This window comes from Limulus polyphemus, unplaced genomic scaffold (assembly GCF_000517525.1).
Source record: "Limulus polyphemus unplaced genomic scaffold, Limulus_polyphemus-2.1.2 Scaffold3963, whole genome shotgun sequence".
NCBI classification, from domain to species: Eukaryota; Metazoa; Arthropoda; class Merostomata; order Xiphosura; family Limulidae; genus Limulus; species Limulus polyphemus.
The window spans coordinates 8,581-21,604 of NW_013669573.1; the positions used below are offsets into that span (position 1 = coordinate 8,581).

General features: G+C 33.8%; 1 protein-coding gene across 1 annotated transcript in view; it reads right to left on the reverse strand.

The window, feature by feature from the left end:
* The window catches only part of LOC106470357 (amine oxidase [flavin-containing] A-like), a 16,885-nt gene extending 7,648 nt beyond the window's left edge, over window positions 1-9,237 (reverse strand). The window contains exons 1-4 of the mRNA XM_013930908.2: window positions 9,114-9,237; window positions 7,886-7,980; window positions 5,717-5,854; window positions 1,016-1,126 (exon numbers count right to left, since the gene is read on the reverse strand). Coding sequence (XP_013786362.2) covers window positions 1,016-1,126; window positions 5,717-5,854; window positions 7,886-7,980; window positions 9,114-9,174 — 405 coding nt within the window. The 5' untranslated portion in view covers window positions 9,175-9,237. The remainder of the gene's footprint in view (window positions 1-1,015; window positions 1,127-5,716; window positions 5,855-7,885; window positions 7,981-9,113) is intronic.
* Between the last annotated feature and the right edge of the window lie 3,787 nt (window positions 9,238-13,024).

Here is a 13,024-nt window from a genome sequence, read left to right on the forward strand (position 1 = left end):
AAAACTAAGATAATGAATGAGAGTTCTGGACAAATCATTCACAATGTTCTTTGAACTCATAAAAATTGTTCCAAGTGATCCAAAAAACCTGGGTACTAATGGGAACAAAATAACATGAGAAAAGCACTTCAATGGAGGGAATTCAAAAAGTGAAAAAAGTCATGGAGCTATTTTTTCTTAGGCTTGTCAAACTAGGAGAACCCAGAATGAAAATAGCTAGAACAAAGTAGAGAACCTCAAATGTCAATGAATGGTCCTTAAAGTGGTGCTAATGTTGATGAGAGTAGAAATGACCAATGAGATATAAAAGAACTGGCCTATGGTCAAACTTGCAGAGCTCAAAAAGTATCAAACCTACAACTAAAAACAGGGGCTAAGATGAGGTGAATTTTTCTAAAAATAAAGTAAACCTCAGGATATGTCATTAATAGTGTTAATTTAGTTACTAACTTAAAATTGTTAAATATTTAAGGTATAATGTAAAGAAAGTGAACAACCTGAAATTCAAATGTGGTAAAATTATTTGGAACAACAATCAAAGATGAAAGCACCTACAGGCACAAAATGAAAGCTTAGAGGCATTTCATTGACAACATAACCATGAAGAGTACTTACTAAATGATAAACTAGCACAAATGGATGGCACTTATTAAATGATCATGTAAGTGGAAATGAAAAAAATAGCAAACATTTGTAGAATAAATCAAAACCACTGAAAAACATGTTTCTAAATAAAACAGGTTTTAAGATGTTTTGACATTTTTTTTTACAAGGAATTTAATCTGCAAATACAAAACAATTTTTTTCCATTATTGATAACACACATGTACACATATTTCAGTTGATATCCATTTAATAAGTTATTGTTACATTGCAGGAAACAACATCCCTATGAAATATTATACCATGTAGAAAGTTATCAGAGTAGTAACTTCTTATGAAAATGACCACAAATTACAGAGCATCAAATTTTTTTTTGTCTTGTTATATAAAAAGAATAATTTGTGAACCTCACCTGCTCCATCATTTTGTCCATTTTTTTCATAACATGGGTGATGTCGAACCATGCTAATGGACTACATAGTCCAAACTTTGCCCACTGACTGCTGTAAACAAATTGTTTTCCCTAAAGAACAGACATACAATAGTTATAGATAGAGTGATTGGATTTTATATTACTTGTATACATATTTAGAAGAGGGTGACTGATATAATCACAAGTGCCTGGGACATGATTGCCTATGCTACAAAGCATGGCACTTGATGATGATGCATTTTTACTAATATTTCAAATGACGTCTTTTAATCAAGATATTCAAAACCACAGATAAAGAGACTTATATAAAGTAATAGAAAACATACAAAAAATTATTGTTAGCAGTTATTTCATATCAGTGAGATAAACAGGGAAGCTTAAAATTTATTTTACATTTAGAAAATGCTGTATATGGATAAAATGTAATAACGATATCTCTCTCCAAGACTGTTTATGTTATCAAAAATATAATGTCATTCTGAACCCAAACTTCTGGTTCCCAACTGCAGCTTCTGATGTCAACCCAACTACATACTAATTACAGCATCTAATGTCATCCAAACTACAGCCTCTCATGTCACTCCTAGTACAGCTCCTTGTCATCCCAACAACAGATTCTAATGTTATACTCAGTTTGATCTTCCTTGTACAATTAATTCTTTTTTTCTGATATTTTAAAATCACTTTGGTTAAGCTATTTGACAGTTGAAATTTCACTTTTACTTCATTCATTCAAGTTATGAAATATCACAAATTTCAGTGTTAAAAGTTTGAAAGTGGATTCTTTCAACTTAAGCATTGAAAAAATGTCTAATACATTACATTCTGAAGTCATCATTTTTATACATTTTTGAAGTTTACTGGCTTCCATTTGAAGAAATGTTTCTAAATATGAAAAGACTGCACAAAATGTTGCTTTAGATGTTTTCTTTTGTACATGCAGAAAATATGAGCTATTTCGTAAGCCACCATAGCTTGTCTTATTTAACCAGTTTTGAATCAAACCATAGCTTGTGCAAGTCTTATTTAACCAGTTTTCAATCAAACCATAGCTTATAAAAGCCCTTCTACATAACAGAAGTTTTAATAACTAAATTATAGTTTAATGCTTTCTAGTCTTTATTAAAATTTGTCAAAATAAACTTTCCAAAGATGTCAAATTATTTACAATCAATTACTTAGAAATGTTGTTATTCTAAAAGCTCATAAAGGAAATGTTGTTGTCCCTTGAAATTTACATTGAATCAATGGATTACTGCTTTTCTAGACTTTGTTCAACTATAAATTAGGCGTGTCTCTCAAGATTGTTTTTTTTTTGTAGTTCAGCACAAAGCTTCATAATGGACAATCTGTGCTGTGTTCACCATGAGTATCAAAACCCAGTTTCTAGCATTATAAGTCTGCAGACGTACTGCTATACTACTGGGGGGGTTTCTCTCAATAAATTGTATATTTCTAAAGGAATGGACACGACACAAGGCTAAAAAAATTATATTCATATGAGGAATTAAAGAAAGTGTTTTGAGGATGTTCTCTTGCAGTTTCATGTGTCAATGACCATTACATTGACAGCATCCAGTGTCATAGAATGGAAGACATTAAAAATGTTCCTAATTGTGCAAACATGTCAGAAGAAACTCTACTCGGTTTTGAGAAGTGAAACAGTGAAGCCCTTGATGAAGTTATTACCACTGATGTGATTACCGATAATAGGACAATTCCCGTATGAGCAGATGAACCCCACGTGAAGAAGAAGCCAATGAGATGGAGACCAGTATGGAAGAAGATACATCCTGTAAAATTAAGAGACTTTGTTAAATTTTAACTTTGTGTTTGTAAATTCTGTACATTTAATTAAGTTATTGTTAATTTTCTATTGGTTTAATGTAAGTGGCTATTGTTCGGGACGAACAATATTAAGGAAGGAGCAGTGTTACGACAGCGGAAGTCACGTGACGCTGGTAACACGTAATGCGTTCTAGAAAGATCATAGAACATTACGAATAATCCAGTATTTTCTAGGCGGCCTCTATTTTTGTAAAGAAGTGCGCCAGAAAATTAATCGGAATTGAAATGGAGACAGATAGAGACGGACAATTGAGTCAAGCGCGATATTAAGTAAGTGCGTGGATCGTTCGTTATGAATTATAGCGTGTGTTTAAGTTAAATTGATTGTGGAAATTAAGTGTATTGCAAAGTTGTTTGAGAAATAATAAACTAGTTTTACTTAAGAAAGGACTTGTATCGCTGAAGTTTTTCGGAAGGAATTGTTACGGGAAATTAACAAACGACCAGAGGCGTAACAATATGAATCAAGCTCCCTGCGAAATAAGGTCTGTACCACATATGCATATAAAGTCGAACTCGAGTCCTGGGAAGTTGTACCAGTACTACTGGCAGTCGCGTTTTTGATGTAACGGGAATTTTCGTAGTCGATACATTGATCGCAAATTCATTCTGATGATCTCTTGTAATTCCGTAACAAGAAATAAAAGAAAAAAATGTTAAAACAAGTGAATGCAAACACAGTAAAATAAAACTGTTGATAAAAAACTGAAATGGTAAAGAAGCACGTTAATGAACGGTAGCCATATGTAAAAAAAAACACGTCTAAATAATGCTGGCCAATTGAAAAAGAGAGGATTGAGTGGGGATAGTAGAGGGAACTAAAAGCGCCGTTATAGGTGGCGCAATGCTATTGGTGGAAAGTAGACACCTGATATGTACCTCTTCAGAAATGGCGCGAAATTGATGAGGTATATAGACCAATTGTAGAATACGCCTTTGTAACATGGATAAATGTAACAAAAACACACATCAACAAACTACAGCAAATACAAAACTATATTTAACGAAAGCCTATGAGTCTCACGATCAACAAACTCAGAATTTCTACTGCACTTCACTTTGTCCCTTAACTCTCACCACTGACGACTTTGCAACCAGCTCTCTCCATCTTTCCCGGTTTTCCACCGCCTTTTGGGAGTTGACGAACTCCAGGCCTGTCCATTCTTTGATGTTGTCTCTCTCCCTCCTCTTCTTTTCCCTCTCACGATGCCTTTTAAGATGATCTTTATCAATCAAAGTGACCATGAGACGTGACCATACCGCTTCAGTTTGTGTTTTTTGTTTTTTTTATACAGTGGCCAAGAGATCTTCGTGGGGTCATAGAGCTTGTTGGATCTTGTTGCGGATCTCTTCATTGGTAACAACTATTCAAACATGACAACTCTAGCAGACAAACTTCTAGATAACTATCTTTAATTTGCAGACAATGTAGCCATTTAGAATAGTGTACTGACTCCAGCAATAGCTGTCACTAATCTGCAATCACAGTTGAACAGAATAGTAGAATACTGCCATAAATACTGTGTCAAAATAAATGTTCCTAAAAATAAACTTTACAAAGCTAAATAAATATTCCCATGAACTTTACATGAATGGTACACTCCTCCAAACGACAACATCACCTTAATTCCTTGGCCTGACCTATGATCAGAAGTTAACATGGGCTAAACATATTAGTAACATAAAAGCAAAAGTTTGACAATTAGTAAACTATGTACGGTGTCTAAGAGGCAAAAATCATGGAACATCAGTCGACAATATACAACATGTACATCTGCCCAATTATAGAATACGCATGCCCAGCTTGGATTAATACAAAACAGACACGCATAAGAAAACTACAAATAATACAGAATGCAATATTTACAGCAGCCAACTTAGTAAAAAGATCCACATCGTCAGCCTTTCTACACAAATATGCATACATATAAACACTGCCTGATAGACTTACACATAGTTCCCTAAATTACTTTCAAGAAATTCACATAAAAATTACCTATCTTGTGAATTAGACCGTTTTTGCATACATGATGAAATTAGCTCTAAGCACCTCTCGCCAATTAATTTCTATATTAGAAATAAAATATAAATTTAGGTCACTTTTAGCTAATACTATATTCATCCTTAGTCTATTTAACTGAGAGAACATTGAAAAGGGTGTTTTATGTACAATGCTCTCACAGTAATTAAACTGATGAAAAATATGTGAAATACAACTGGAGCTGTTCGTGCTGTGTGTGACTTTTACGAAATAATGAACAAAGAGAAAGTGAGTTCCTCCTATCGAATATTTTCTTGATGACCATACATGGACATGGCCAATAGAATAACCTCTAATCCTCAGGTTATAATCAAAATAATATTCAGCTGTAAACTAGAAAATAAAGGGTGTGTGAAGAGGTTCCAACAAACCTGACTCTCCCAGGTCTTCAAAAGTCTAAATCCCGATGCCGATTGGAGGAGCTGTCCGCGAATAATCTTTAGCGATGCTTAGAGGCAGATGAAGAACGAAGTAGCTTTGTGTGAAAACGATAGGACCATATCGGAATCACAGCATATCACCTATACTTTCTCTAAACTTTCAATAAGAGTCTAATCACTAATTACACTAACTGTCAAAAACCCTTTGGCTAAAAAACAATACATATCTAATGATCTAAATTTAAAAAAGCCTACAGCAATATTTGGTAAGAAACGTAGTGTCATCTGTTGGAAGTTGTGCAATAATAATAGCAATTTGGTTTTTAACTTTTTGTTGACATTATCTTGTGCAAAATATATAAAACACAGCTGAAACTGTAAATAATAAAATATATTTTAAAATGTGCTTACTTTGCTGTACTGTATGCTTTTCAGGTCAGAGAACACCTTATAGGTTTGAACTCCTAACTCTTTAGCCAGTCGAAGAATGTGGTTTTGGGTTGGACCAACATAGGCGCCTCCCAAGTCGACCCATTCTACAATGTCATTCTTAGCAATAGCAGTGAGAAAAATAAAAAGGATAACTTTAACAGGAGATAATCAAATACGATAACTTTCATAGCCTGTAATAAGGATATTATTCACATTCAATAACTTATAGGTTCGAGTTTTACAATATTGTTACTTAAAATAAAGTTAATATAGCTCAATAATTTTATCAAACTTAAAAGACCAAACATACTTCATGAAAATAATGAAAGCCGATTAATTCCCATCCCTGTTATTTTGAACTTCATATCAACCTGTAAATATATTTCCTGAATTTTTCTACAAAATTGTTAGCTCAATAGTATTATTGATAACACACGAGGCACAAACACTCAAGATAAGGAGTTTCGTTAAATGGCCCTTTTATTACTACCTCAATACCACTAATACTAAAAACTGGAGTAATGAAAAACAACGTTTCGACACCCTTCACCTGGCATCACCTTCTTACTTCTCAAGCAAGAATTATACACGTACAACACTAGGCTTATTTGAATAAATGTTGGTTATTTTATCTTTTTTTACACCTAACTCTTAGTTATGTTGTTGTTCTTTGTAATTAAACACAAAGCTAAACAATGGGCTATCTGTGCTCTGCCAACCACGGGTATCGAAACCCGGATTCTAGCGTTGTAAATCCGCAGACATACCGCTGTGCCACTGGGGAACCTCTTAGTTATGAAGAATTACATGTTTCCTAGAAAAGGCATGAGAAGTTTTACTTGAAAACATGAGACGGTGATCACATATATTTATTCACCTTAATATTTAATTCTGTTCGAGTTTACCCAATGCAAAAATATGTAGCTTTATCAATACATTCCAGTATGCCCCCGCAGCACCCGCAATTGCGGGAGGGGGTCGAACCAAAAGGGGGCTTAACAAACTCAAGAATTACCAACAAGGGGAATAAATGTAGGGGTGCCCAATTACTTTTATGCGAGGGGCCCCATCTTTTGTATTTACGCCACTGCACTCGGGATTTTCAGATTTAGGGTATTTTTTTATGAATAAGTAAAGACAGTTTTTGCTCTGGTTTTGTGATGAATTTAACCTCTATATCAAGGCCAAAAAACTTCAAGGTTTTATACTATGCATTTTTAATAGCATTGCTTACCCCTGAGACATATTTTGATGATACGGAAAAAGCAAAAAACGTGTTCAAGTTCAAGTTAATTTACTCGATTTCCAAAAGAAAACTTTCCTGACTATTACGTATTCCTTTAGCATTACTTAAAGTTTTAATAATAATCAGTTTCTGTGCTTGATAAATACTGAATCCCAAAGTACATTAATGACAAAATGATGTTAGAAAAACACGTAGGTTAAAGAAATTAACTGGTTACAAAGATACGAAACCCTATAACGCGAGCACTTTCGAGTATCTTTGTGTTAATTGTCAGAATGTGTAGGTTTCAGATGAATTAAAGCTTGAAAACTTTTTTCCTGATAAAATGACAGAAAATCTTGCCTATATCTTTAAAATTACACATAATGCCTGCAAATACCTATTTTGACTCCATATCTAAAAGCTGTAATATTTAAGAGAGACAAAATAGGTATTTGTAGTTTGAGGAGATAATATCAACGCTGTGTCTCAAACCTTATACTCGTTTGTTACTTTTTGCGATTGCATTTTCACTTTAAGCTACCTACCTTGTTTATGTGTTTAAAAGAAGATCCCTATTTCCCCCTTTTTAAATGAGTAATTTTTAATAATCTTGTGAATAATACTTCTCAGTGGATGTTATATATTGAAACGAATATTATGGAAACCTCATAGCTTTTGATGAAATTTAAGAATTATTTGCAACAAATAGCATTATTTCTGCTTTTAAAGCAGATTACCTTGAAAATGTACTATAGTCATCTTTAGAAAAATGTGATTGGTCATAATTTTTCATCGCTCTTTAGATCAGTGATCTTGATGATGTCTTAGAATGATCTTATACTAAACGATTTTGATAGTATAAGTCCAAAGTTTAATTTATTCTTTTTTATATAAATACAGAGGCAAATAAAAGACCATACTCTGGCGGTATGAGTTCGGCCACCCACACGGTCACGTGCTTCTAATACAACCACATTTAACCTTTGTTCTGTAAGAAGTTTTGCTGCCGAGAGCCCTGAAAAATTGATAAATAAGAGATTCATTGATATACACTGAATTAAAACGTTGTAGATAAAAAAAAAAACATAAATCTTGATTGAATAAATCTCATTAAAGTGGTGCAATCCGAAATAAAGTAATTTAACAATTAAGAGATGTTCTATCGCTCCCTATTCTCCAGAACTTGAATTTTAGTTTTATAACTATTACCGATCCAAAAATGGTGCAGGAATCACAAAGAACCAGCTTACGATATTTCCCATAATTCTCCAAATGAAGAACACTTTGCCCAGTCTTGCGTCTGTTCCTTTAAACTACAGTTTAAAATATTTATAAATAAGAACTTGTGAGTGAAAGTAAAGAAGAGTGTATATAATGTGAACAGCACTATATCTACTATATCCAATGTCGACGAGATCTCTTGTCCAATATTAGGGCACTACAGGCTGGCTGGGATACAACACTATGTTTATCAGAATAATTGCGCGAGCCTCTACCGCGTGTCACGTAATGATAAAAACTACTTCATAATTTCAACCAAGTTTGCTATCGATTAGTTATACATTTCTAGACATTTACCAATGCCTCGGATAATTAAATATATAGAGATCACTTGATCCATTTATTAATAATAAAACCTTACTAATTATATTCGATTAATTATGGGTTTAATCTCGTTCCTTGGCTTTGTTTTCCTAGTGGTGACGAAACAAGAATATTAGCTCAAGTGTCTCTAGTTCCTTTAGTCTTTCTCCATGATGTTCACATCAAACAAGATACTTTTTGAACCGATTAGCCTGACAAAAATAGCGATGCCTCGGTCTCTTGATTACTTCTACTATATTGTTGTTGGTACTCTACTTATGGACTTGCTTCACTTCAATTCGGTTTTGCTAATATTAAATTACTGTTAAAGTTGTATGAAATGGTGGTTAGAATTTTTCTCGAGAAATATCATTACATACTTGTTGTAAATTCTAACAGTAAATCAGCGAGCGAAAGTTTGTTTCTAGATGACGGTCGGTAACCTCTACTTCTCTACTAGCTTACGCGCGAAGAGTTAAAACGTCGCTTAATTCTTAACACTAATACAGTGTCATAAAAACAACAACAAATAAACAAAATTAAAATAAACACATAAGTACGAACCACTCAGTCCTGCTCCTACGATAATAACATCGGTTTCATTTGGTTCTGAAATTGCAGTCATTACAGTTCTCTTGGAAGATGGAATCTACCGTACGCGTTTAAAATATAGTCTGCGCTATATATATCTTTTCGGAACAACCGTGCTTGCATGTAGTAATTGGGTCAAGGATGTAACGTCAGAAAAAAAAATATTCGCTGAAGCTAACGTTTAATAAGACATTATCGTCTTTTGTTTCGTATAAAGCTACTTTATTCTTAGTGCAGAAAATATTAATTGTCATTTAGCTCTTAATATCACCCGAATTTTTCAAAATTTTCGTGCATACAGCTATATAAATGATGAAAGTCGAACATTGATCAACTGATTGGTCAAACTAACAAACGTATCCATGCGATGCATGATGAGAGGCTTATGAAAGTTTAATAATGGCTGGAGACGGCTTGAATGGGTAATGATGAAAAACTTTAATATAAGTTTAACATAACAACAAATGTACAACGTTTCGACAAGGTTTTGTCATCATCAGGTACTTATGAAAGTTTTCTCCCCCCGAAATATGCTAGTGGCAGTATAAAGATTGAAAGTACATAAAGTTATCCATGTACACTGGGCTTGATTATTTAAATAATATTTTATTTATTTTTATCAAAAGTAGTAAGTAACATCTGACCTAAAACATCTCAAACGATTGATGGGTTATGAAAAGGAAATGCAGCCGTGTAATTAATGTTTTACCATTACTATATATATATATATAAATAGCTCACAAACCACTGATGACATTAGTTGTTATATGTAACTATATGTATATATAAATAGTTTACAAACTATTGATTATATTAATTGTTATATGTAACTATATATATATGTATATATAAATAGTTTACAAACTATTGATTATATTAATTGTTATATGTAACTATATATATAAATATAAATAGCTTATAAACTACTGATTATATTAATTGTTAATAGGCGATTAAATCATCACTATAAAACAATAATGAATTAAATATCGCAATACCGTTGTCGGTCCTGGTTGTTAACTCATTGTCATAACGGATAATGTCTATGGTAATAGCACCCAAATGCGTTGTGGATATTCCATCTATCAGACAAAATCCAAACACCGATGTAACCGCTGCACTAAACATATTCCTGTTTCTTGTAACCGCTGCAGCAAACATTTTCCTGTTTCTTGTAACCGCTGCACTAAACATCTTCTTGTTTCTTGTAACCGCTGCAGCAAACATCTTCCTGTTTCTTGTAACCGCTGCACTAAACATCTTCCTGTTTCTTGTAACCGCTGCACTAAACATCTTCCTGTTTCTTGTAACCGCTGCACTAAACATCTTCCGAAACAAGGAAGATGTTTGCTGCAGCGGTTACAATGTTTCTTGTAACCGCTGCACTAAACATCTTCTTGTTTCTTGTAACCGCTGCAGCAAACATCTTCCTGTTTCTTGTAACCGCTGCACTAAACATCTTCCTGTTTCTTGTAACCGCTGCACTAAACATCTTCCTGTTTCTTGTAACCGCTGCACTAAACATCTTCCTGTTTCTTATTTGATTATTTTTAGATTGTACCTATCTATATAAATACTCTTCAACATAACATACACTTAAAAGCTGCCGGGTCTCACCATACACTGACTACAGACTATCGGTTCTAATTTAGTCTAATTGTAATACCTGTTTTCTCAGTCCTCCTGCCCCCCCCCCCCCATTGTAGCTTTGTGTTAACTATAAACAAACAAAGAGTACCCCGGTGGGCCAGCGGTAAGTTTACGGACTTACAACGTTAAAATCTGGGGCTCGATTCCCTGCATTGGCCACAGCAGATAGCCGAATGTGGCTTCTCTCTAAAACAAACAGACTATATTCTCAATAATCACAGTTACCCGCGTCTTTGTACAGCGGGGTATATTTTCCTAGTGTACGCACAGATGAGACTTTTTCATGCTCGGTTTCCAGTTAGAAGTTGAATGATTAGAACTTCGTTTTTATTTTATGGGCTTTCGGGACGTTTGTAAGTTTCTGAACAAGTGCAGCAAATATTCATGATATAGGAGAGTGTGTTGAATCCTTACGAAGAAAAAGAATCGTACACTCCCAGTGGATGTACCCTGAATCAATGTACCTTTGGGTGTAGCATGGTGACATCTAATATAAATGTTAAAACTTAAAACGCATTTTGTATCGTGCTTGCTAGCATTATCTAACTATATATATGTTTGATTCTACTTAAAGTTAAAACAATATTTCGACCACACCTGTCGCCAATTTTGTTATACTTATAGCTGAGGTAGTTATTGTGGATTTGTATTCCTCTTCGCGACAAGATTTATAAAACAAATCTTGAATTACACAACAGCGTAATAAAATACTTAAATATATGGTAATTTTTTATGGTTTTACTATTCTGCTAGCTATACAGAAACTACACAAGTCCTTAGAACTGACTTACTTTCTTCGGTTAATTACATTGGAGCTGAAATAATCACGAATGTTATAGATGGCACTGCACTTAAGTGCCCTTTGAGGCGCGGTAGGGATACATTATAATAAGTATCTAAGTGCATTCGATGAGCTATAGTTTTTTCAAGTGTGACATTTCTAAGTCATCAATTTCATACTTGTTATATAGAATAATCCATAACCACGGTTTACATTTTTTTAAAATAAAATTCCACCCAATAAAAACGTAGGACAGAAAGAGAAAGATGTTCCATTAAAATATGAAACAAAAACGGTGTTCGTCTTTGTCACATACGGAGGCTGTCCTGTGCACAAACATGTACACACAACGTTCAAGGTTAAATTTTACTAATCAAGTAATCATGTCACACAAATGTAGTAGTGGAAAAATACAGCTTCAATAAGCAATGTAAGTATTAATTAATTCCCCTTGACCTCATTTAAAAAAGAAGAAAAATATTTTAATCGTAACTACTTAGTAGAGCATAGTTTTTATACAGGGAAAAACAAACTTTTAGTATAGAGTAAGGTATGTAGAAAAAGCAAACGTGTCTTTTTACTAAGTATATTTTTACAAAAAGAAAATACATCTTTAATCACATATAGTATAAAATCAGTGGCAAATTAACGGATTTACAACGCTAGAATCAGGGGTTCGATTCCCCGCAATGGACATAGCGCAGATAGCTTATTGTATAGTTTTACCATAAAACCAGCAACCCAAACATACCTGTACATTAGGATTGTGATTTCTAACTTAAATGACACAAGGGTTAAATGGCCAGAACAATAGCTTCTATGGATTGTGTCGTCATCCCTACTTTTGAACTACTGACAAGAGAAAAGGCAGCCAACCAGCTACAACTATCACATGGTCCGGATCTTTGAACAGAGATAAGAGTGTTATTGTGTCTCGAACCCTGGATTCTTAAATCCATAGTTCGACATCGTAAGCAATAAGTTATGGCCCGCCCATTTATACAGGGAAAGGCGAGCATATATTTTCATAATATTAACCATAGTATAATATTATAAAGAGAAAAGCAAATATATATTTTCATCACGATTATTTACAGGAAATCGAACAGTCACATTTGCTAACATATTACTCTATACAACGAAGAAGTGACAACATGTTATAATCACATTTATCGATGCTTTCATATAGGATATCCTAGGTAGCAAACCAATGATACCACATGCAGCTATGTATATTCAGCCCTCTACCAGGCCAGTAACAACATTCAACATATTCTTAAACTTCCGAGCAACCTATTGTACCAAGAACCATTTCAAATCATATTGTTAAGTCTCCGTTTGTTAATTGATTTTTCCGTAACTTTGTTCCGACGAAATTTTAACGACACAAGTCTTTACTTAATAAAACTGGTTTATTCTTTCCGAATATAACTTTACCGATACACTCAACTTC